The sequence below is a fragment of the Saimiri boliviensis genome, chromosome 5 (genome assembly GCF_048565385.1).
Source record: "Saimiri boliviensis isolate mSaiBol1 chromosome 5, mSaiBol1.pri, whole genome shotgun sequence".
In the NCBI taxonomy this organism is placed as follows: Eukaryota; Metazoa; Chordata; class Mammalia; order Primates; family Cebidae; genus Saimiri; species Saimiri boliviensis.
Window position 1 is genome coordinate 18,921,633 of NC_133453.1, and position 25,470 is coordinate 18,947,102.

The 25,470-nt window shown below is 48.7% G+C and overlaps 1 protein-coding gene across 3 annotated transcripts in view; it reads left to right on the top strand.

Moving 5' to 3' along the window:
- The first annotated feature begins 10,075 nt into the window (after positions 1-10,075).
- The window catches only part of PAX3 (paired box 3), a 97,503-nt gene continuing 82,108 nt past the window's right edge, over positions 10,076-25,470 (top strand). The window contains exons 1-4 of one of the 3 annotated variants that reach the window (XM_074398966.1): positions 10,076-10,543; positions 11,786-12,021; positions 13,354-13,483; positions 14,680-14,814. In XM_074398966.1, the coding sequence (XP_074255067.1) occupies positions 10,459-10,543; positions 11,786-12,021; positions 13,354-13,483; positions 14,680-14,814 (586 nt within the window). In that variant the 5' untranslated portion in view covers positions 10,076-10,458. The remainder of the gene's footprint in view (positions 10,544-11,785; positions 12,022-13,353; positions 13,484-14,679; positions 14,815-25,470) is intronic. The other 2 variants (XM_010336245.3, XM_003925484.4) reach the window with 2 other exon arrangements.

The following is a 25,470-nucleotide window of genomic DNA, read 5'->3' on the forward strand; positions in this document are numbered from 1 at the left end:
GAACTGCTCTCTTTGACTGTGAAGCACTTCTTGTGGTAGGTAAGAGCTATTCTTTTTGACTGTGGAACACTATAGAAAAATCTATAGTGTAACATCAGGTCAGGTGGGCATAGTGGCTCATTCTTATAATCACAGCAGCTTTGGGAGTCCAAGGTGGGAGAACGGCTTGAAACCAAGAGTTTAAGACCACCTTGAGACTCCACCTCAAGAAAGAAAAAGAGAGAAGGAGGGGGGGGAGAGAGAGAGAGAGAGAGAGAGAGAGAGAGAGAGAGAGAGAGAGAGAGAGAGAAGAACAACAAGAAGAACAAGAAAAGGAAGGAAAGAGAAAGAGAGAGAGAAAGAAAGGAAGGAAGGAAGGAGGAAAGGAAGGGAAGAAGGGGAGGGGAGGGAAAGGAAAGTCAAGTCCCAAGGTCTCTCTTCAAGCCTCTACTGCAGGGCCACATGCTGTTGCCTTCACTTTGTCTGTTGCATTCCTTGGTTTCAAACTTCTAAAGCTTTCAAGGATGTATTCAAAGACTTTGTACTAATAATTTATGGAGCCCTGCGAAAAATATTTCCTCCCAAATTCCTCCTGCTGGTTTATTTTCCATTTATCTCACAAAACTATCAGCCAAGGAATAATGACTGATTCTTTAGGGTTTTGAGCTCCTCCGGATTCTCTGGAAAGAGGAGTCTTCCACTCCCCTCCCACTGCCAAAGTGGTCTGGCAGCTCCTCCGAATCAGCCAGGCAGAACACACAGACTTGCCCCCACCTTTTGGAGCAGGGCACTCCTAGCTTTCCACACATCTCCCCTGCCTTGGAGGGAGTTTCCTCTTGTATGGAAAATGAGAGTGACATGTCCCATAGAGCAGGGATCTGGACACCGAGACGGTGAGCTGTCATTTTCTACCAAATAAAAACGCAATTTTCAGTCGATGGTGGCTAGATGAGGAGGCCCAGGTCCGTCCCGGATTTGGGTGCCGGGATCACTGGAAGGGAGGAGTCCCATAACTCTGGCATGTCAACGGTGCCATCTACCTTCCTTCTGGAGGTGGTGAGAGGGACAGAGCTCCAGGGAGCCTCAGCCTGTCCATCAGAAGTTTCGGTCTTCCCGTTACCCCTCCCACAGCCATTTTGAAGTATCCTCCCAAAGAAGACAATGGCAAACATCTAGGGAGATGCTGGGCCCCCAGAGGAGGCAAGCGCTACCTTTTTGGAGGGAAGCATGTCTGCAGGTTTGACTGCCCAGACCCTGCCAGGAGTTTTCCAGAACCTTAGACTGCCGCAGCACAGTAGGCATTCACTAAAGTGCTGTGGACCACATGCTTTCATCACTTTCTTTCTTTGTCCTTGCCCTTCCTTTAGCCAACACCCCTTCCTCCCCTCCTCTCTGCAAGAAGCTACAGCTCAGTAGAGCCGGCCCAGACCTCTCCTGCTGCAACCCAGCCTTTCCGACCCCCACCCCCTCACTACCCCACCCTTAGTCCTTCAAGCTTCTCCAGAGCTGAGCCTCAGTTTTAAAACCAATCTCCTGGCAGGGTGCATTTATATACTATTTTTCGCTATTTTCTGGACCATCAGCTCTGCCAGGGCAAGGACTTCGATCTGTTTCCCTTGGTCTGTTTCGTTGCTGTAGCGCCAGCACTCGAAAGGGCACGTAGTAGAAGCTCAATGAGCATATGTGGAATAAATGAAAGGCCACGTGAGTCAGAGTGCGATGACTCCGGTCGTAGCCGGAAGACTGGCCCGGCCGATGATTCGGTGGGGGAAGAGGGAGACCGTAAAATGATCTGGTGACCCGCGAGGTTCGCAGGCGCCTCAGGTCCAGGAGATGACCCATGAGGAAAGGAGTCTGAGAACTTCATGAGAACTTTCAGAGGGAAATGAATGATTGAATGTGAGAATGCCAGACACCAGAGTGTGCCCAGCTCCGGCAAGAAGGAAACGGTTGGGAAGAGGGCAGTGTTCCAGGCGCTGCTAAATCCTAGCGGGTGGTACTCGCGGGCCACTGCCACACGCACTCTCGTCTCCGCTAGTGCGGCCCGAGCAGCGCAATGGGGCAGGTTTCTTCGCAGGCCACCAGGTGCCCGAGGCTGCGTGCCGGGGCTCGGCAGCTCCTGGCAGAGCGCTCGAAGAAAGGCTCAGTGTGCGGAGCGACATTCTGCTTCCCAGCGAGGGCGCCCGAGGACGCGAGCGTGGGCAGGCCAGTTCTTTAGGGTGGGGACAGGCTGAGGGCCAGATCTCCGACGCCAAGCGTGATTCAGCTTTTATAATTTTTCTTTATCCAGCGGAATCTCTTGAAGGGGCAATGGTCCAGGCCCAAAGTGCAGAAAGGTTAGGACCTATTAGTATAGGGTGGGACTAGGGAGCAAGGTCAGGCCAAGAGGCCAAACCCTGCTTTGCTGAGAGAGGTGGTCGCACGGGACACCCCTCCCCAAAGCGTTCTCTCATAAAAGCTCAGGGTCCCTGCTTTCAGCTGGGCTGCGGGGAGATAACCTGAATTTGCACACACCTCCCCTACCCCCAATCTCCAGCCAGCTTTCACACTCACAACCAGAAGGCTGCGGGCTTTCCCGGTTCTCTACGCCAGTAACTGAAAGACCCCCTCTCTGTTCCCAACACTCATTACTGAACGTCGTGCTGGTCCGAGGCAACCCGGTCACCTGGGAGGAACTGGTATTCTCAGACTACTTCCAAGGTCTTTCCCGACCCATCCCCCAGAACAGTTTTCGGGGCGTCCTGGGGCTACCGGACTGTTGGTGGTTTTTTGTTTTTTTTTTTGTTTTTGTTTTGCCTATCCTTGTCACTTCGCCCTAGGCTCCTCTTTAGAGCGTCCTAGAGAAGAGGTGGACGGAGAACTGCGAGGTCCCCACTGAGCCTGGGGGGAAGGAAGAAATGGGCCACGCAGTGTCCGCGAGAGTCCCAGTACGAGTTTCTTAGTACAAGCGCGTGCCCAAGTGGTGAGTAGTGGGCATTTCCCGGCCTGTCCAGGGATCTAGAGCAGTCCTGCCAGCGCGCAGCCAGACCGGGTTTCAGGGAAAGGCCTCCCTGCGCGCCGGGAAAGCAGCCGGCGCAAGGAGAGCGCAGAAAGGTGGGAGTCACGGTAGAAACGTCGCCCACGCGGCTCCTTTTCCAAACACGCTCTGGGAAGGGATTAGACGCCCCCTGCACTTTCGATTTGGGCGTGATTGATGCGAACGGTGCGCGGAGGGCTCCGTAATTAATAAAGATTACTTCGGTTTTGTCGAAACGTTCCTCTTAATTAGTGAAGAAGGAGGGCGCCAAGGGTGTTTGATTTGCATTTGGAAAATTCCCTGGGTGGCTCCGGCTCCGCAGTGAAGCGGTCGCTGGGACCCGGGACTAATTGGCAACTGCCCGGCCGAGGGTTTCTTGTTCCGGATCGAGTGTACCCCATCCTGTTCCCCTCGCCCCAGTGGCTCAGGCCCTCATTCAACACTGCTGCATCCACCCCTCCTCGAGTGGGCCTCCTTGCTTTCTATGGACATTGGTGGGCACCCCTGCTCCCCAGCCCCCTCACGCTTCCCACAGAACTTCCTGATTCTTCCCGGTCCTTACCCCACCGAGAGGGCACCTCCAGGAACCTAGATCACCAATCTTGGGGCTCGGCCAGGGCTTCCGTCCCTGCCCTGGGGGAGGAAGCCCGAAGGATGGAAAGAAGCATTAACTCCTTGTCTCTAAGGCCAAAGGGTGTTCAGGGAGAACCCTTCCCACCTTGCGTGATTGTGTGCGTGTGTGTGTATGTGTGTGTGTGTGTGTGTGTGGCTGCTTGTGTTCTTATGTGGGTCGCATGTATCTGTGTTTCTAAACATCTGAGAGTGGTGCGTTTTGCTAAAATACTACCTTCTCTCTGGCCTTACTGTCCACCTGCTGCAGCCCAAGAAAAAAGAGCCACCTCTCTCTAGCGTTGCCGCAGTGAAACACTTTCGCTTTAACCCTAGACTTCTCCACCCTAGTATCGAGTTGGAGGGGGAAGCAAGCGCTCCCTACCCAGCAGGAGCTGGGGGCGGGGAGGTGGGAAAGACCCAGCGGCCGCGTGGAGGGCTGTAGAGCCGAAAAGCGGCTTCAAAGGTTTCGGTAACGACTTTTCGGCCTTTATTTATGCCCCTATTAATACAATATCCATCATGTAGATATCGATCTTTATCCTTTAAACTGATACGCTGAGAATCAATTAGCCATGCAGATTACGTTTCCTACATATCCAAATGTTAATCTCTTAGGCTCAGAGCCGGTGATAATATATTTTTGCAGCCAGATAGTATTAGATTTCGTTTAGAAAAAAAGAAGACGAAGAAGAACAGGAAGAAAGGCTCTCTGAAGCTCCTTCCTCTTGGGGCTACTCGTCTTAACTCTTGGCCCAGCTGGGGCTAGGGTGCCCCTCACAGAGTTTTCTGGGGTGAAGAAGCCAGACCGAGAGGATGTTGTGAGCGCAGGGCCACCGCGGGGAGCCGGCCAGCTTTCTGCATGAGGGCTCCGGGAGGGCGGCTGGTTAGCGAGGGGTCTGCACTTCTGCCGCGTGTTCCCTCCAGCTGATCAACACGTCTAGCCGGCTCCTTTCGATTGGTTTCTGTGTTGGAGATGGTCAGTTTTCATCTTTTTAGAATTTTTCCACGTGGTTCTGAATCTCAAGGTTCTGCATCAAAATTATTCTCCAGTCCCTCGCCCCCAGACCTACGACTTGTTTAAAGGTTCCTCTCCAGAAAGAGAAATGTTATTTAAAACAGGAAATGGGTGTTTTCTTGGATGATGGGAGCTGAAGAAAAAGTTTAAGGTCTAGAAAGGAATTTAATGCAAGTCGTGTCTAGAAATTCAAGAAGCTGAGGCGTCCTGCTTTGGCTGTGCTGATGAGAGTTTCTCCCCTCCTCCCTCCCTCCCCCACGCCTCCCTTTCATTCTTCCCTCCCTTTATTATTTTTTAAAATTTTTTTCTCTTCTTTCTCTCTTCTTTTTCATCCTCTCCGCCTCTTCCGCAACTTTGAGAGTGAGGGGTCGGAAGAGGACGTGTCTTACGGGGCAGTCCTGCCTGCATCTGTGGACTGTGCTCTCTCCGGAGATGCTCGGGTGGAGTCGGATGCCTCGGAGAAGCAGGTGCGCGCAGCACGCTTCAAAGCGTCTCTTTGCAGTCCCAGGTCCGCGCGCTCCCTCAGACTCTGGCCAGATCGCTCCGGGCTTCTCTCGGCCTCCTCCACCTGTTGCGTTTACTCCGTTTAGTTGGCTGTGCAGTCTCTGGCCCCATGTGTGCTTTTAAAACCCGAGGGACGCGGGTGCTGGCCTCATTCGCAGACTGTTGCCTCGGGCTCTCCTGACCCCCCTGAGGCGTGCGTCCAGGCTTCGGTTTGAACATTCGTCTCCCATGTTTCCCTGCTCTTGCTCCTCGGGTCACTCGCCCCTCTTCTCTGCCGCTGATATCCACCTCGAGGAAAAATTTTCTGTTGGGTTGAAGCGGCTGCGGCTCACTGCGCGGGTTCAGGCGCTGGGGCTGCGCAGAGTCGGCAGGAGGCCTGTCTTGATCGAGGTTCCCCCCACCCAATACCCCCCTCCTCCTAGAGCAGTACACACAGCCCCGGCTCTTTGTGTCCAGGCACCCGAGGGAAGAAGTTCCTGGAGTGACCACTTACCTACTTTTTTGCTCCAGGCGTCACACGGATCCCAAGTTTTCTTTTATTCACTTCGGCCAATTCTGCTCCCGCCCCCACCTCACTCTCAGCCTTCGCTGCCTCCGCACAGATCAGGCTTTCCTGGACTTTCCTGGCCTTTCCTAGGCCCAGGCTGCCGGCCCCCAATACCAGACGGTCCCCCAGCTAAGTAAGGCCCTTCAATCCTTACCCTTTCCACACACACCAGGTTCTTCCACACACACACATACACACGCCACAAATACACACACGCCCCGAATACACACATCAGAAGAGCAGTTACCGAATTCCTCTTCTAAACATCACTCCCACTATACCATGAACTTTTACCTAATTGCGCAGAACATTTTTTGGAGGATTAAACGGAACTTATTCTAATTTTTTACAAGACACCTTCCCCTGCTTCTCTCCCCCCCCCCCCCACAAGGCTCTGGAATCTTGTCTTCCTTGTTTGCATAAAAATAATTTCCTCAGATCCAAATGAACTAGGAAAACAGTTGCTGTGAGATTTATTCTCTTCCTTTCTCACTGACTTCCAAAAAAAAAAAAAAAAAATCTCTTCTTCCCGTCTTTTCTTTTTCCTTTCCTATTTTCCTTTTTCCTTCCTTTCTTCCCACAAACCGTATGTTCTTTATTGTAATGCCGCTCACACGTTCCCTGGGGCTCCCCCAGCTGCAGGAGCAAACACACTTCGGCTGGCCTACACCACGTTTCAATGCGATGTCCACAACCTCATCCAGTCCCTTAATCCAAACTCATCCCGACTGATTTTTCGAAGGGGAGAAGAGCGGCGCCAATGCTTTTGACAAATGACTGCGGGGGGCCTAATGACAGTCACTGAGGCAGCGGCTGCTAAAGACCACGGGTTTAACCCGGGCCTTCACCAATCCCGTATCATCACATCCGGACCGGAAGCTCATGATCAGGAACCTGGCATTTTCATGTCCTCTCCGCGAACGCCCGGCAGCCTCTCTATGGGATTGAAGGTTTCTCGGCGTTTATCTAACTTCTGCTGCATCCTGAGAGTCATGCCTGGGGCTGGGCGAGTGACCAGGAGCTTCTCTGCTCAACGTTGTCAGCATGCCAGAGCGAGGCCTTTCAGACAGGACGAAAAAGGCCTGGGTGGCAGACGCCACCCCCGCTCCCTACTAGGTCAGGGGCATTATTTTGCATACATCATAATTTCCTCTTAAGACCAGTGTCTGGCTGAATATGAAGTCATCCCTCAGAGGCCCGGAGAAATGCATGGGCCATGAAACCCTTGTGCCAGGGTCCCCAAGTGCGGGGGCTGTGCACTGAAGGGTGTTTCGAAGCCCAGGCCGAAGTCACCCAAGCGCAACTGCGGTGTAGACCCACGCATCCAAACGGGCTGTGAGGGAGAGCCTTCAAGCCAACAAGGGCATGCTTGATCCAGGTTTGGACAGCCAGCCCGCTGTTAATTTCACCTGCAGTGTCTCTGAAACTGGAGGGAGAGGAGCAGAGGAGGCAACACAAGTTATTACCCCGCCCACTTTTTTTTTTTTTTTTTTGGTCAAATTATCCAAATATCGTCAAGGCTCCAGTTTCATTTAGAACGTGCACAGAGCGCGAGTGGACGCTACCCTCGTTCACGACACGGTGGTGGAGAGTCCCCCGGATGCTTTCTGGGTAATTTGTTAGCCCGGGGAAACGCCACTGCCTCCCAAACCTGTTTTCAAGGTTGCGGGGCGCAGGCCATCGCCTTCCAAGCCCCACCGCTGGGTCATTCTTTTGCCAATTAGCGCCTGTACCACGGCCAAATTTAGCACCAGGACTCCTTGGTCCACCGGCTCCGGATAGGTAGCACTCCTGCGACCTGTTGCGCCGGGTTCTGCGGAGTTCCGGGCTCTGAGCAGGATTAGGTTTGGCGGCGTGTGGACGCGATGGGCTGGGCAGCCTCAGCCAACATTGCTGTCCTGGCCATCCCAGGTCGGACTTCGGGGACACAGGCCACAAGAAATTTAGACTCCCTAAGTCTTTGAATGTGGCTCAGCTGTCCAGAGCCTGACGGTACGCATCCAGCCCTGTCTGGGTCTCTGGGGACCTTTGGCTGCTGCCCGGGTGGAGAAGGGCCGAGCTGATCCTCTGGGTATATATGAACCTCGGAGCGCTCGGCAGAAGAGAAAGAGGCCGGAAAGGAGAGAAAATGCGTCGCCTCCCGATCCTGGAGCTTTGGAACCCCAGTTCCCCCACGTCTTCGTGGCCTCCGTGTATACATTTTATAGCAAGTGATGGCTAGTTTATAGACCAGCGCCCACGGGCACTTAAGACCCAGCTCGGCCGGCAGTACCTCGGTTCAGCGGTCCCGCGGGCTCTGCAGTCTACGGGACCGGGAGAAGGAAGCTTGTAGCAAGCGCCTCCCTCCAGCATCTGCCGGCTCTCAGGAGAGAAAAACCCCGGCAGGAGAGCGACGGGTGGACGCTGGGAGGGCTTGGAGAGCAAGCTTCCGGCTCAAAAACAAATGAGACTCAGCGCTAGACGTCCTTTAACTGCTCAAGGGGTCCCAGAGTTTCCTTTAGCTGAGAGTTGAGCCTACATTTGCCCTCTTGAAATTACACTTCAGGTACCTCCTTCACCCAACAATTACCACTGAACCCAGAAAGTGCTCTGCTGGCTCTGCTCAACCTTTGGGAAGAAAACTTGGAAAAACTGGCTCTCAAAATACTATCCCTGATACTGTGGCTTAAAAAGTTTAAGTACACAGGCTTCGGTGGCCCCAAGTCCTTAAAAAAATCAGAAAATTTTCCCCTTGAAAATGTTGAATTATTTTATGTAAAATCGGGTTAAACAAGGCACATGCTTTCCTCATGGGTCCAGACGTTTTTGGGAGTCTCCTGAGACTTGTCTCTGTGGCTCTGAGGGTCAACCAAGCCCTTTGGCATCAGGCAGGCTGAAAGCTTGTCTGTTTTCCCCATTGGTGCGTGGGTTTTTAAAGGGCCAACTTGCGGACTGCTGAGCAGCTATACCCCACCCTCCCATCTTGCCTTTTGAGTTTGCCTTAATTAGGGAATGGGGAAGTAGGGTTGGGGGCCCCCGAGTTCACGTCAAAACTGTCAAAGGAGGTGGGGGAGGAGGACAGAGAGGAGTGGGGAACTCCAGGCACAGGAAAAATTCAAAAATCGTAAAAGGAAAAGGGGGAACTTGAAGCCCAGAAGTCATTGTTTCCTTTATTTCAAAGGGAAAAACCTGCCCGATTCTCATCCTTTTGATTGATTAAGGCCCTGAATAACTCGCGGCCCCAGAGTGACAGTCTCTGAATAGACTCGAGCGAATAAAGCGCAGTGCAGAGCGCGGGGCTGGCACTCGGGGGTGTAAAGGAGGCGAGTTCGCTGGCACTTACCAAGTTATAAATAAAAGGCTATGCACAATGGTACCTTCTCTAAGGACAGACAGTCTTTACAACACTCCTGGCGTCATATCCTGCTGGGGACACTTCAGCTCCTAGCCAAGACTTCATTCCTTTTATTTTTCCAGCGGTTTAGTCTGAATGCCATAATAAATTCCTGAGAACAAACGTAGCACTCGGGCAAAACTCTAACATATAGACACGTCTCTGTCGACGTATCGGGGATCTATAGGTGGAGATTTAGAGCCGTAGCTTGCCAGAGAGGTTTTTAAATCAAGAAGAGGAGCCTGATTTTTTTCTGCACCCTCCCCCACCATGCCCCCCGGCCTTCAACTAACGACTGCTCCGGCCTAGCAACCGCGGCCTGTGCTTCACACTAGGCCCGCTTGAAGATGGAGAAGACAAAAGAACGTCAGCACACTCTGGACTCCTCCTAGGAGGAACCCCATAGGGAGGACCCCTTAACAAGCCTAAGCCAAGGGGCACTGACCACAGGAAGCAAAGTAAAATATGTCTGGGGCTCCAGATGCGTTCTTATTGGAATTGTGCCCCCTCCAGTGGCTGTAAGCCAAGAGAAATGAGAGAGACCCACAGGTAGAAAAATAATGAGACATAGAGAGAGACACAGGAAATCACAAGAGGAATAGAGGCAGAGGCAGAGCAAGACACACACAGAGAGACACAGAAAGAGACAGAGACAGACAGAGAAATAGAAAGTCAAGGAAAGAGAGACCAGAGAGAGAGACACACACAGAGAGGGACAGACAGAGACGGAGAGACAGAGACTCTTCCCCACCCACAGCAGCTGCCACCTCCCTGGGGCTGTCTCTCTCAGTTTCCTCTGGGACCACCCTTCTCTCCTGGGCTACGGGCGCAGCTCGGGTCCCCCTCGGGGCCCGGGGCCGGCAGAGGCCTCGGCACCACCAGAGATGGGAAGAGAAAGTGGCCGCTGTCGCCCAATCAGCGCGTGTCTCCGCCACCCGGGACGGTCTCCTCGTCGGCCAATCGCAGCTCAGGGCTCCTGACCAAGCTTTGGGGAAAAGAACTAATAAATGCTCCCGAGCCCGGATCCCCGCACTCGTTGTCACGACAGGAGGAGACGCAGGCAGGCCGCGCTCCCGCCTCACTCTGCTCCCCGGCTGGCCGTAGCTCTCTGAGCCCTGTTTTCAGCGCTCTCAGCCGCGGGAACATTCGCTCAGACTCGCACCAAACTTTTCCGCCCTGGGCTCGGGATCCTGGACTCCGGGGCCTCCCCGCCCGCCCCTTTCCCTGGTTCCAGCTCCAGCCTCTGGACTAGGAACCGGCAGCCCTCCTCTCCGCGTCCTTCCCGCTCTCTTCAGCCGTTTTGGGGAGGGACTTTCCACGCTCCGGATAGTTCCCGAGGGTCACCCGCGCCGCACTCGCCTTTCCATTTCGCCTTCACCTGGATATAATTTCCAAGCGAAGCTGCCCCCAGGATGACCACGCTGGCCGGCGCTGTGCCCAGAATGACGCGGCCGGGCCCGGGGCAGAACTACCCACGCAGCGGGTTCCCGCTGGAAGGTAAGGCAGGGACTCAGGGCGCCGCCTGGATCCCAGGGCCTGGGACCGGCTGCCTCATCCCATCCCCAGGCTCCACAGGCTCCTTTGGCGCTTCCAGGAAGCCCATTTCCCAGGAGACCCCACCCCCCAAGAAGCAACAGTCGGTGGCGAGGACCCACTCGACTTCCTTTCTGCAAATGGAGCGCTGTGCTCTCTGTAAATCCTGGTGGAGCTGGGCGGCCGGGCCTGCACCGGGCCGGGGCGACTTTGCCCCTGTTGTTTTGGAAATGCCACGGTGGAGAAGGAGGTGGTGAACCGGCATCTGAGCCCCAGAAGCAACTTCTCGGCAATGTGTACACTCGAAATTGTCTCGAAATTATCCCGGCTGCTCCCACACTTGTGAAACATGTTAGTTCAGGAAGAATTTTCTTGAACTGCAAAATTGTGGTGGCAAACTCCGCGCCATTGTGATTGGAATTTTTAGAATAAATAAATAAGAGTTCTATTTATCTCAAATGGCATCTAGAAGTTTCTATAACTTGTTTAGAAACTTGGGAACCGCCTTTCAGTCCACTTGAAGATTCTGGAAATCGCGGGGAGGCAGGAAGCTTTGCAAGCCTGAGTCCTTTCAAATGGTTTTCCAGGCTAGGGGGCCCCAGCAGAGAGGCTCATTCCCCTTCCACCCCTTCACACACAGCCCAGAGTACAAGGTAACACCCAGAGCAAGAATGGGAGCCAGAGGGGCCGCTGCTGTGGTCTCTGTCCCAAGATGTAACAGGTGACACAGGCACTGCTGCTTGGGCCTCCTTTCTGGACCCTCTTTGACCTTTGGCTGCTGCACTTTTAGCTAGAAACCTCAAGGGCTGTCAGCTCGCCCAAGTCCCTTAGAAAGGGAGCGATCCCAATTGGACAGGATTCGGTGGGAGCGGAGTTCATCAAGGCCAGCTCCTGGGTGAACTTCTCTTTGCCAGGAGGCTGTTTCTAGAGGAAGCTAGACTCTCTACGAGCCGCAGGGTCTCCTTGTAAGTTGCCACTCCTCCTGGGCCCGAAGGGGAAGATGCTTTCTTTGGGGAGAATTATTTTGCCCCACTTGCTGTCTTTACAGAAGATTACAAGCCCCTACACGGGTGAGTAGTTTGAACAAATGTGATGGAAAGAAGGTACGGGTCTGAGAGTCCGATAAGGAGCAGTTTCAGCGTCTGTGCTTTCTGTTCCCCCTCAGTGACTCTCCTCTTGCCTCTGTTCTTCACCTTCTCCCCACAGTGTCCACTCCCCTCGGCCAGGGCCGCGTCAACCAGCTCGGCGGCGTTTTTATCAACGGCAGGCCGCTGCCCAACCACATCCGCCACAAGATCGTGGAGATGGCCCACCACGGCATCCGGCCCTGCGTCATCTCGCGCCAGCTGCGCGTGTCCCACGGCTGCGTCTCCAAGATCCTGTGCAGGTACCAGGAGACCGGCTCTATCCGTCCCGGTGCCATCGGCGGCAGCAAGCCCAAGGTGAGCGGGCGAGCCTTGCCCTCCTGGCTCCCAGACTGTGGTCCCCTGAGTCGGAGAAGAGCGGGCAGGGGGCAGGGGCTGACATCTGGGGCTCTCCAATGAGTTATTTTTGAAGTTTGCGAAAGTGTGTAAAGGTGTGTGTGTGTGTGTGTGTGTGCACGCGCGCGCCCTGGACACTTCTTGATGAACACTTAGGGAAAGCTCTCACCTTTTTTGCGAGGGAAAAATAACATTTGTTGTTTAAAGCCCATAAATCCTGGAATCCTCATCAAATTATTTGATTGGACAAACATCTAAAGCAGGCAAGCGGTATGTGCTCACCTGTTGCCGATTTCTACCCCAAGTGTCTTCCCAGTTCCCACCTATGGCACTGCCCTTTCCAAAACGAATGTGAAGAACCTCTTTAGGTTTTGTAATGGTTTATCTCCCAAACCCCGCCTTTCATCTCCCCCCGTGCAAATTGTTTTCAATGAGTCAAAAAGTATGATTAGTTTTCTTTGTAATAAGCCAATGCCTCCATTTAAAAAAAAAAAAAAAAGAGCAGTTTGGTGCTATCCTCAAATTATTTTGGTTCCCTTTTTACAAAGAGTCACACCAGCTAGGGCTGAGTGGGAGGGAATTGCACAAGGTCTGTCTTTTCTTCTAGTTGCCACAGGGCAAAATCAAGAGAGTTATGGTAAACTGAAGACCTCCAAACACCCTCCTCTTCCTTCCCACCTACTCAAACCCCTTGACAGCCTTTCTAAGAATCTTTGAAACCTCCTCCTCCTCCTTCTTCTTCTTTAAAATATATTTTGGGGTGGAGCGAAAAGTCAGTCTCTCAAATTACTTATATTTGTTATCCACTCTAATTTTTAAAAACAGAAATACTCACCTTTGTATGTCAGTCTTCACTTTAGCATAACTATCTTTTTGGAAAAGCAGGGGCTGCACAAGCTACAGATCTAACTTGATTTCTCAGCTCCTTTTTCAAACATTGTGTTTTTAGTTTCGTTTTCATGTTGGTTCTGCGTAAGCAGTTGCCTTATTTCTAGGGATGAGAAAGTACCCCCCTCCCATCAAGATGTTATAATTCTTCTGAATTTATCCCGGATGTCTGTGGCTTATCTGGGAAGGGGGGAGGTAGAGGCTCCCCAGGCTGCTCAGGGGTAGGATGTGTTCTTGTCAGCCCCTTTCTAAAGTGCCACTGAGAGTTGGGGTCTTTTTACTAACAAAGGGGGACCTTTCCAGAGGATTCAGGGAGGAGCAGCCCGACAGGCCCAGAGGCGGCGGGCCACCGCCACCTGGCCCAGGGTACCGGGTACCAAGCCCTGCCCGCCTGTTCTCTTAAAGCAGGTGACAACGCCTGACGTGGAGAAGAAAATTGAGGAATATAAAAGAGAGAACCCGGGCATGTTCAGCTGGGAAATCCGAGACAAATTACTCAAGGACGCGGTCTGTGATCGAAACACGGTGCCCTCAGGTACTAGGCCCATTAACGTCTCCCGGAGGCGCGGTCGTCAGTAGCTGCTATCCAGGCAGATCGACCAAGACGTAATCACCCCAATTATCGATCTCCGCTATTGGGAGGTGGCCTCTCCCGAGGCCCTGAAATATTTACCATTGAGGCGTTGTTGGCACTTTATGCAGGGAGGGGTGAGCTGCTTGTCTTGGGGGCGGAAGGTGGCGAGACTATCTCTGAGGACTCCCCAAAGAAGATTTCTGTCGAGGAGGCAGGGCAGGAAACGTGAGGCAGAGGCAGAGCGTTTATTAATATTGATGTTCCCTTTTAAAGAGAAACAAATGTTTTGGTAACCCCAACCGAAGGGAGATGGAGCCGTGCCGGGAGGGACTTTGCAGTGTGCTCCAAGCCGGGGATGCTTCGATAAAGGCCCAGATTTCCCCCGAGAGTCTCAGGAACCGTCCGGAGCCCCCAGCAGCCGGGGAGAGGCGGAGGGAGAAGAGGGGCGAGCATGGGGCCAGCGCTAGGGCGCAAGGGAGGGTTTGTTTTTAATTAAAAGGAAACTCCCTTTTTCCCTCTGCGAGAAACATACATTTCAGAGCATGGATTTGTTTACCAGACTGGAATCTGGAAAAAATAAATGGGAGAGAGTGCATTTTCTTTTTATTTTTACAATAGGAAACGATTCTGCAGTTGAAATTTAAACCCTTTATAACTTTTTTTAAAAGGAGAGAAAAAAAAAAAGGAAAAAAGTAACTCGACTTACAGTGGGGGACAGGTCGGCTTTGGCTCTTCCTCCCTTAAGGCGAACCGCAGGATCCCTGCATTCAGGTGGGGAGGAAGGAGGGTACCCTGTGGGCTGGTGCAAGAATTCTCTTAGATTGGAGACCTAGAGCCTGGTCTTTGGAATCCAAGAAGGGAAATGCTTCCTGCCCAGAATCGAGGGACAGAGATGGCACCCGGCCTCAACTTGAAGCACGGACTTCGCAGGCTCCGTCTTTGAGTCCCAGCTTACAGATTTTAGGGAGAGGGGGTTGAGCGGCAGGATGAGAGGGCTGGAGAAAGATGTGGATGCCCAGGGACGCCGGAGGATACTCGCGAACAGTGCAGGGCAGCGGCTCCAGGGCCCTGGCTGGGGGTTGGGGGCTCCTCCTCGCACAGCCCGGCTGGTCTCAACCCGGTTCACTCCCTTGCTTCCTTCCTCCTCCCGCCCCCAGTGAGTTCCATTAGCCGCATCCTGAGGAGTAAATTCGGGAAAGGTGAAGAGGAGGAGGCCGACTTGGAGAGGAAAGAGGCAGAGGAAAGTGAGAAGAAGGCCAAACACAGCATCGACGGCATCCTGAGCGAGCGAGGTAAGCGGTAGCGCCTTGGGCCACGCGCCCGCTCGGGGCCTTGGTGGGCATTGGCGCCCTGGCATTGAGGACCTGATGGCAGCCAACCCGGCTCGGATCGAGGTTCCTTCTTGTTGATTGTCTCTGTACCTGGGTAAGGGCATGGGAGTGAAAGACCAGAGAGACACGAGGAATTAAAACAAACATCTCTATTCTGCTTGGTTTTTCTGTTTTAAAAAATCTTTCTTTCTTCCCACTTTCAGTCCCTGGGATTCTAGAACTGTGAATTGTGCTCTGTTGTGCGGGGCAGGGGAAGCTGTTAACCCTCTTGCCATTAAATGTATGAGACTGGGCATCTCTGAGCAATTGGAGGGCCGGGGATACAGGGGGCTTGAATCTTCAGAAGTTGCAGTAGCTTTTATGCTCTCAGGAAAGGCCCTGGTCTCCGGACTTTCCCCGCATTAAAGGGGGGGGGGGAGAGAGAGAGAGAGAGAGAGAGAGAGAGAGAGAGAGAGAGAGAGAGAGAAAGAAAGTCAATGACTCTCCAAAAGTTGCCCCCACATCGGCTGCTTTATAAATGTGTGTTATGTTGACTGGTTTGATTTGTTTAAAATTGGTTTTCAAATGTGATGAAGTTTAACCTATGTGTGTCTGGGAATTGAAAGGAACTCAAGCTCTGGGTTACAAATGGAAGGGATCTGGGTTCTTCGACAGAGTACTGGCACCCTCTGTCTTCTAGGAGTACCGATCCCCATTCCTTCTTGGCTGTGCACTGTCAGCACTAAGAAAAAGCCTCCCCCATGGGAGACAGAAGTGTAGCTTGCTTCTCCTTCACCTGCAGCAAGTCATCTTCAAACTTGAAGGGTACACACACAAAAAGAAGGAAATAAAAACGCCATTAGAGTTGAACCCAGGAAGGGATCATTGCAGCGGGAGTCGGGGATTGTGTCTCAGGGGCTTTGGCCTTGAAGGTCGTTGCCCCTTTTCAAATGCACAAATGGTCAAGAGTGGCCAGAAGCCCCACTGTGCCTGAAGTTTCCTCACCTGGGACTTGGACTTCATGGGGCAGTTAGTTTTGGAGTTGCCAGAGGAACAGGCAGCTTTCCAGGTGGGCTCAGAGCCGTCGCCTACTGCGATTAGCTGGGTCCAAGCTCTTACCAGAGCGGCACCCACGTGGGACTTCTTTTATCTTCATTGCCCAATTCTGGCAGCCCCTGGCTCTCCTGAACAGCTGCTTTACAAACCAAGGCAAAATCTGTACACAACCTGGAAGGAACATTTAGATTTGGAAGTTACAGATCCAAATGGCTGATTTGAAGGGAAAACAAGTGTAGATACCCTGGTGTGCACAAGAAATCAAGAAAAGACGGCAAACCACAGCAGGTTGGGCAGGGAGATGCTTCCTTTGCTTTACAACAGGGACCTCCTATGGACTCAGCCTAAATCCTCTTTTTGGAGAGGTACATATTTCTGCCTTGGTCTCTGAGAAGACACCTTGGCTTTTATCCCAGGCCTAGCTGTAGCATAGAGGTGCTGAGAAAGGACGAAGGCAGGGAGTCAGACAACCCCAAATCAAATGTGCTCCTGTGGGCACGGGGAGAAGAGCCCAGAGCGGTCAGAGAGGCTGGGAGCCCATGGCTTTGCTACTTGTTGCTGAAGGCACCGGCAAGGCAGAACGGCTGCTCTCTGGCAGTACAGGCGACTGAGGCCCAGGAGACAAAACGTCCCAAATGAGCTGGTCAAACATTTGTACAACTTTTCCAGCTTTTACAAAGAAGGCCTTCTCTACACAATCTACACTTGGAGATGAACTTGGGAGACAAAGCCTGGAGAGTCCATTGAAACTCACACTTTAGCTCAGCCCAGACAAAGCTGTAGCTCGGAGCAGCTTGATGTGAACAAAGGAAGGCAACCTTTTTATAATTCAAGGAGAAAAGAAGAGAAAACAGCACCACAAAAGGCTGAGAATAGACATTATGGGCTTGCAATGAGGGATGAATTATTCAATGAGCCCCAATAGCTGCTGCGCCAGGAAGTTTTATGGACTCTCCAGCGTGGAAAAAGTGGCCATTTCACCTACAAAATGTTTCTAGTCTTTTGGGCTGTCTAGCTGGGCCGGCTGCCATTCAAGGGCAATTGCTACCATTTTAAAATCAGAGTATTCTCCCCAGTAGGGGCTGTGCTGTTGGAAACAAACGCACACACACACACACGCACACGCGCACACACACGCACACGCACACGCAGACCCACACCCCTTGGATCTGAAGCCTAATTTAATTTGGGGTTGTCAAGGAAGATGCAGCGTCAGTCTCTTCAGCACCTCTAGCTCCTTTTCAGCTGAGCCCTGGAGGGCAAGAGGGGCCCAGAGAAAGGATAGAGCGCGGTGCAGTTTGAAGTGCAGAAACTTCAAAAACTCCCCTCTGTTGTTCGGGCATCAAAAATCCCAGGCTGCCCACTTGTAAAACAGAATGAACGTTGATAAAGTACTCTCAGTGCCCTAGCAGAGGGGGAAGAGAAAGCCGAGGGAGGAGGGACTTTGGGGTCCCCTGACCGGTGGGGTGTATTCTTGCCGGTTTCCAGTTGGAGAGTCTGGTGGCTGCTGCCGAGCCTAGCTTTTCAGGGGACAGCTTTGGCCTGAGGTCTGCTTGTCAGACACTAGGACAATAGGACTGAGGCACCTTGAATGGGGTCAGAATCACCCTCATTCTCTCTACAGTGTCTTTCTCCGAGATAGTCCCCTTAACTTTCTCAACTTTCCCTTTTCCTTCGCTCAATCCAAGAGCTGAGCCGTTGGCAGAGCTGGTGCGCTCAGGCCCGCGCTCCCTAGCGGGCACGCACTAAGCAGGACGCCCCCTTGCAGGATCCAGCCTTCCAGCTCCGTAGGCCAAAAGAAAGGAGAGCGCTGGGCGGCTCACGAACACTACCCCAGCCCCGCTAGCCCCAATCCCCCTAGCCCCTGGCCCGCGCTGAGAGTGGAGCAGAGGCAGCCGGGGGAGCCAAGTCCTGGCCATGGCATCCGGGGCCGTGGGCACGGCCCCGCGCTGCGGCCGCTCAATGGGCGCCTCTGTTCCTCCCCCGGCTCGGCCGAGCGGGCCCGCGGGCGCCGCCACAATGGGCAGAGCCCCCACTCCTGCGCTCTGCGCCAAAGCACCGCGCCGCGCCGCCCCCTCCCCTACGCTCTGGCCGGCTTGAAGCTTAGCTCGCCGGTCTGCAGCCGACTCAATTGCCTCCTTTATGTCCTTCTCACTTTCATCTAGACACAGCCCGCCTCCCCCTTCTTCTCCTCTTTTTTTTTCCTCCCTTGCCTGAGGCTCACATTTGTGAAATTTCTGCAACCTCCCCCCATTTTTTTTCTTATTTTAAAGAAAGCCCTTAACACAAAAGCGGTGACTAATCAATAGAAACTGCCCCTTCATCATCTCCTACTCCTCCTCCACCCCTCCTCCCCCTTCTCCAGCAGGGTGACGCTCTTCCTGTTTTTGAGTTTTGGGAAACATTTTTGCTTTGTGCAGTAATGGAATTAGAGGACAGATGAGGACTGTAAATGGACACGCGACTGCAAGACTCTCGCTTAAATATTTAGATGCAACGTTACAATTACTGACTTGTTGTAGCGGCTTTGAAGTGGCAGCTCCGGAGTGCAGCGGGGGAGAGGCCAGATTGCCAAATTGATGTTTTGATTGGGGACTGGCGATACACTCTCATAAGACTTTCCTCCCTTTTAAAATCACAAGTGAGCGTGGGAGGTTTGCAACAATTTAAAAGATTTCTCTAAGAGATCTCAAGCATAGGTCGGTTTGGGGGTTATATTCCTTTCCTATCTGTCCCTTCCTATTTGACATTTACAAAAAAGAGCGTCTTTTACAAAAAACTGGAGAAAGTAAAAGTGGCAAAAGTTTTGCTCAAGTTTCCATTTTATTTGTAAGCTTGTCAGCTTTTGTAAAGTTAACGAGGACGACTTCAGCTTTTTGAGGGGTGGGTAAGGGGAGATAAATCAGTTTAAAACGCAGAAAAGCATTAAAAGTCTTCGGAGTATTTTATTTCCAGTGAAATCATGAAAAGAGCACTTTTATCCTTAAAGGATTGCTGAAATCAAGGAAATAGAAGGGCCGTTTCTTTCTCTGTTAGTGAGCTGGAAGGGACTTTTGGACCAAGGTTGGGAGGAGGGGAAGGAGGGGGGCAAACTTTCCCATAGATTAAAATCACTGGGTATAGGATCATAGGTTTATGGCATCAGATCTTTAATTCAAGTGGACTGACCAACCTGCTCTCCAAGTCCGTTTGTTAGAATCACCGATTTGACCTCAACGTCGTCTCGATTCTTTAAATTTCATATTTTCTGAAGTCCTTGCAAAACTCAACAAAGAAATATCACCCATTTTAAAAAGTATTGGAAGTATCAGAACTTGAATTTTATTCGAACACCACGCCGTGTTGTTCTAGTTGTTAATGTCGCAGGAACAATTTTCCTGCTGGAACGATTTGAAAGCAAACACCAGAGTTCAGCTAGCTTTTTCTTTTTCGCTTCTTTGGTTTGGTTGACTGCTGTGTGCTTACTTTCTAGCCTTATTGAAAACATGCAGATTTTCTAATTAATGCTTGAAATCGTATGTTTATTTGGGGGTTTGATTTGATCGTTGATAGCACCGGAACCAGGACGTAGGGGCTTCTAGTGCGTAATAATTACTGAAGGGTCATTTAAAAGTCCCCAGGGCTGAGCAATAAAACCCACCCGGGCGGTGAGGCGGAACCAGTCAGCGCGCGGCGGTTCAGGCGAGTGGAATATATAGAAATCTGTCACGTGAATAGGAGCGTGGCCGCTAAATCCGAATGGTTTCAGCATCCATGAATATATATATTTTGAAAACAAAAACAACAAAATTCTTCCTAACTATGAGACTAATGAAAATCTGCAACAGTAACAACAAACAAACGTGGGAAATGGACTTTGGCTTGTACTGGAACAGAAAATGTTTTAAGTTCGGTTGGATTCTATATGACAGGTAACTTATCTATGAGGGTAAAAAAAGATTGAAGAACCATTTAGAGTGTACATATATAGCTAACAAGACACTAAAAGGCAATTAAGCAGTCAGTTTAATGTCTTATCTCACTGGCTGCTCTGGGGTTGTTTTACAACTAGGAATTAAAATCTGAAAAGGAAGTTTTCAGCAGCTCTGGCCAAATATTGATTAAGTAGCTGTTTGTTGATACCATTGTTACGCATTAAAAGGCCGGGAGCGCGGCCCCTCAGTGGTCATCTTCCATTGTGAGGGATTCTTCTTAACCACAGAGATCAAAGCGGGATCATTTCAATTTATCTGTCCTAGAAAATCCTTGTTTTCCTCTGAAATCTCTAAGGAGGAATTGACCAAATTCTCTTTAAAAAAAAATAGGAACTGAAACCAGTTACATATTGTAGGTTTGTAGAGAAGACTCATGGGGTGTTTTTAATTATCCTGTAGTGACTTCTTATTTAGAACTGCGGCTACAATGGCGAATTTATCATTAAATGGATTCTCATTTTTGGGGGGTGGCAGGAAGCATGGCAACTACTATCTGCCTGTTGCTAGATTTCTAAATAAAACAGTTACCCTAAAGTTGCCTTTCAAGCTGGAATTATATCATAATAACATGGCAGATTTTTATGTAAAACTAGGTGGGAACAATTACATACACAGGAATCTGAGAGTTATATTGACTACATCTCTCTACACATGTTTTCATAATTTTTGCGTTTATAGATGGCTAGATGATTATCATATATATTTCTAATCCTCTACAGTTTAGGAGTAGATATGTGTTTATGTAAATGGCATGTGCATTGTTAGAGTTTATTTAATACACTGAGAATTATGTTGGCACTAAACGATATTTAGTTGCACAAAATAAAGATATATTTATCCTATGGATTGCGCTTTCTAGAGTCATCAGAAATTGAGGTAACAGCACAAGCCTCCCAGTTGTTGACTGCCAGGAGAAATATTTCTTTTAATCGTTTTCGAACTTTTAAAAACTGTTGATTGTGAGAAGAACTATTTGACTTTTGTTTGTTTAAGAACTCAGTATATTTGCATAGGTTTTTCTTTTATTATGAAGGCAAAAATCCTGCAAAGGGCTCTTTTGGAAATACCATCTCTGTGCTTAATTTGCAAATTCCAACAAATAATACTAACTGAGGTTGTAAAATTCATGCCAGATTTAGACTTTGGGTATATAGCAGTTATATACCCTATGCATCATGGCTCTGCCTGTGTGGGGGGTTTTTGAACCTCTTTCTTTGTGCTTATTTCACCACTAAAAATTGTGCATTGGGTTTTAATATTTTATGTTTTACTCTTGTTCACTCTTGAACAAGATGAATCTTGACATACAGAGCAGAATTTTGGTGGCATTTTCTAATATTTTCTATTATAATCCTCCCATTAATTAATAATCCATCTGTGCTCAAATGCTCTCTGATGTGAAATATTTACTACCAAACATTGCAGCTGAAGAAAAACTGCCTGAAATAGATTAAGCTAGAAGCTACAGTTAGCTTAGATTTGTTATGGCTCCCATGTCTTGGGTCCAGATACAGCATTAGGTAGTTCTTTGTCACATACTTCAAATGTATATTTCATATACATGCAGAATTAAAGTGACTTTTCTTCCTTGGGTATTAGGCTATGTATTCACACATTGCCCCAGGGACAGCAACTTCCAGCTCCAAGTTGGGCCTGATCTTAGTACCAACTCAAAATTGCTGACCCAAGAACTGGCTTCTCTTAGTTGGGGAACTGTAAAAAGGAATTTCAGATATTTCTGAAGAAAATTCAGATATTACCATCTATCTAGAAGATAAACATGAAAGCAGCAATAGACATTATAATTCTTTAAGATGTGAATAATAGGTGTTATAAATTCTTACTTTCAATATCTATTTTCTTTCTTTCCTTCCTAATAAAGATTAATGAAAAGATTAATCTTCTAATGGCCATCCTCTGCCCCATTGGGAAAGATATTTCCCGTTCACACCACTCTTCGGTAGAGCAAGACACAACTCAGCTTTTAGCTCTACCCTGCAGTGTTGGGACAATACTGAGCTCCAGTAGCATTGTGAGTTTTTGCTAGAAGCAGAACATCTCTCCTTTAGGAAGGCTTTCTTACATTTTCTAAACTGAGATTATGATCCAAAATGAACAGAATATGTATATTCCAATTTTTAGTTGGAATATACACAGCTATCAAAATGCCTTCTTAACATTATAAAACATAAATTCAAGAGAGAAGAATTAGAAAGTTCACCATTGTCAAAGGAAGATTTGGAAATCATGAAATAGAGTTATTGAGGACAGCTGAGGAATAATAGGTGTTATAAATTCTTAGCTTCTTATTTTTCTTCTTTCGTTCTTGATATATATTTTTAAAAAACCACCAACAGGTAGTTTTTGCTGTAGAAGAGGCCACTTGTCTCTGAAAATGAAATTGTATTGAATGAAGGGCAACAGTGTAAAATTTAGAATTTGATTTGATGCACATTTCTTCTAGGAGAAAGGAAAATCTTAAGAAAGCATTTCGGTTTGCACTTTGTATACAGCAAAATTCATAGCATTTTATACTTTGCTACAGGATTTAAGTGAAACAAAAAACGAAAACAAAACACTTCCACTTTGTGGTAAAGTAAGTTGATCAAAGTGGTCTGAGTTTTGACGTCCACCTCTTACTGAGATGATTGATAAATGACTTTCCTTAGCAAAACAAATTAGAACTCAAGATAGGTAACTATTAAACTAGCTCTATGTTTGAGTCCTTAAACCCATTCAGTAATTCCTGGACTATACTTTCTTATGTACTTTTATTTGGCCATATTTACTTTATCAAAGTATGTGAATATCAACTCTGAATTCTAGAAGCCAATTCTTCACTCATCTTAGACCTAATTCAATGTATTCTGTTTAAAAATAGCTGATCAAGTGGCCGGACGCAGTGGCTCACGCCTGTAATTGCATCACTTTGGGAGGCTGAGGTGGGTGGATCACCTGAGGTTAGGAGTTTGAGACCAGCCTGGCCAACATGATGAAACTCTGTTTCTAGTAAAAAATACAAAAATTAGCCAGGTGTGGTGGCACATGCTTGTAATCCCAGCAACTTGGTAGGCTGAGGCAGGAGAACTGCATGAACCTGGGAGACGGAGGTTGCAGTGAGCTGAGATCGTGCCACTAGGCTTCAGCCTGGGTGACAGAGCAAGATTCTGTTTGTTTCCAAAAAAAAAAAAAAAAAAAAAAAAGCTAATCAAAATGCTTTGTGACAGGGATGGGAGACTTCTTGGTTGATCAATATAGAATTGAAGGAGAGGAAATATACCACTGATTTTCAGCATTAAAAAATTTACAGGATCATATGGAGAATTCAAATAATACAGTTTTATCAAGACTTAAATGTAGATTTTCAAAATTTTTATAATTGAATAGTAGGCACATTTATGGAAACGACTGCAGAATTAAATGCATTTGGTGTTGTGTTATTAGATGGAAATAATAAGTAAGTTAGGGTAGAATATTAAGAAAGAAAAGTCAATTTCTGTGAAATTTGTATTGCAACACGGAATTACTGTGTATTCTTACAGTAAATGCTGATGTGGTCACATACACATTTGTATTTTTAATAGAAAGTCTACATTTGTATTTTGTGATTTTTACAGACAAACAGATATGCTAAAATGTACATATAAACATTAAGTGAAAGTGATTTTTAAACATATCCCTCTTCTCTCGCCACCCTCTTTTTGTGGCAAACTCTAGTGTAGGCATAACTTACCCAGTTTACAGGTTCTTGGTTCTTAGCCATTCATTGGCCCTTGCCTTTGAGTGCTATCTTCCTAGTTTTTTTTTCATACTATCTCTTTCTTTTTAAAAGCATTTTATTTTTAAATGATCATAGAGTCATAGAATCTGTCTTCAAACACATATTAAGATTTTTCCAGTATTCTAATGTAATATCATGATTAAGATCTTGGCCAAAGCGTGTGTGCATGTGTGTGTCTCAATCGTCATGGTTGAGCTTAACCTGAACTAAAGAAAATTAATTGGTCCAATTCATTTTACTATAAGAAAAGCAATAGTTTTCTTCTTTATGTATCCTTGCTTGGCCAGTTTCCCAATTGAGGTTCACTAAAGCAACTGAATGTTTTTTGTCTTGTTTGATCTATACACAGTCGAGAGTACCTGTTCACATCTTTTTTGCCTTATAAAAGCACAGTACCTAAGGTGAAAGTGGTCTGTTCTTGCATCACCAATTTTGCTATAAAATTGAGACCAAGCACATTTTAGTTGTGACCTCTTGAACTTCAGTTTTGAACATCTCTAAGATGGAGAACTGCATACCAGCTTTCCAGGATTCTGTGAGAATGAAATGAGAAGATGCATAGTATGTGCAAATTACACCTAACATAGCAAAACTCAAAGTCTTGGTGGGGGAAAATTTCTGAACACGCAGAAAGTGACCAGCCTACAAACTAGCAGATGGGCTCTGCCCAAGGGCAGATAAAGCTTAATTCAGGGCTTAGAAGCAACAATGAAGACCAAACGCTCGCACGCACACAACACACACACACACACACACACACACCTCACACCACTCAGTCCACTTTCACCAAGTCAAAAAATTGAGTTTATGAGCAACTATTTAATGTAAAAAACTTCGATTTAATGGGTATAAAAAATAAAATTCTAAAACCATTAGCTGAGATGCCAAAACATACTTCTTAATTACTTTTCTTCCCAGTTTAGAAGGGTACTTTTCTCTTGTAGATTAACTTGGCTATTTTAAAAACTCCAGCTCAAACTTTTCTTTGTATTTGGCACAAGGTTTTTTCAGCATATCAGGGATTGACAAATACGTTGCTTTGTTAACACGGGTCTCATACATGCATTCTTATTCCTGAAGTGCTGTTACAGTCTCTAATTTTGTGGAATTGTTTTTGCACAGTTTCTCATTATATCCCCTCTTCAGTCTGCTTCATTGTTCTTAAAGGTCTTTATAGCTCTGCACGTGAGGTTGTGTGCATTCTTTTTTCTTTGTGCATGATTCCTCTTAATTCCATCTCCTTTAAAACTGGAGCTCAGGAGTTTTAGGGAAACCGTCCCAAGTAGCATTCTTCAAGTTGAAGGATAGATTTCAATGACCTTTCTGTTCCGTTTTCCTCCATTCAGTCCCAAAAGGTTGGGGGCTCCTGTGTTATTGGGGTGCAGTGTGAGAGTAAAAAAGCAAGTAGCCTGGCTATAAGGCTCCTAGGAGCTGGAGAGCTCCTGCCCTTAGGTTTCTCCCTCTGGCTCAGCTTGGCAGTGCAGCCACTGGCTGCAAGGAAGGTTGTTTTCTTATCCCCACATGCACTGGTCTGACCTGTCTCCAAAATAGGTCAGGCTGGGGCACAGCCAGTTTATGCAGCTGCTGCGGCTTAGGCTTCACAGCAGGCAGCCAAAGCTCCTTGGCCAGCCGGGCCCCCAGTAAACTGATAAAAATTCGCTGGCGAGCCATGGGGGCTTCCTTCTGGACAGTCCTGGCCCCCTAAAGGCTTTTAGATGCAAGGATACTCCTGGATTATGGGGGCCAACTCTCAGCCTCTGAAGGAAAATGTTCCTTTAGTCTCAGGATTGCATTCTTGTTGACCTGAACACTCGAGTGAAATATATA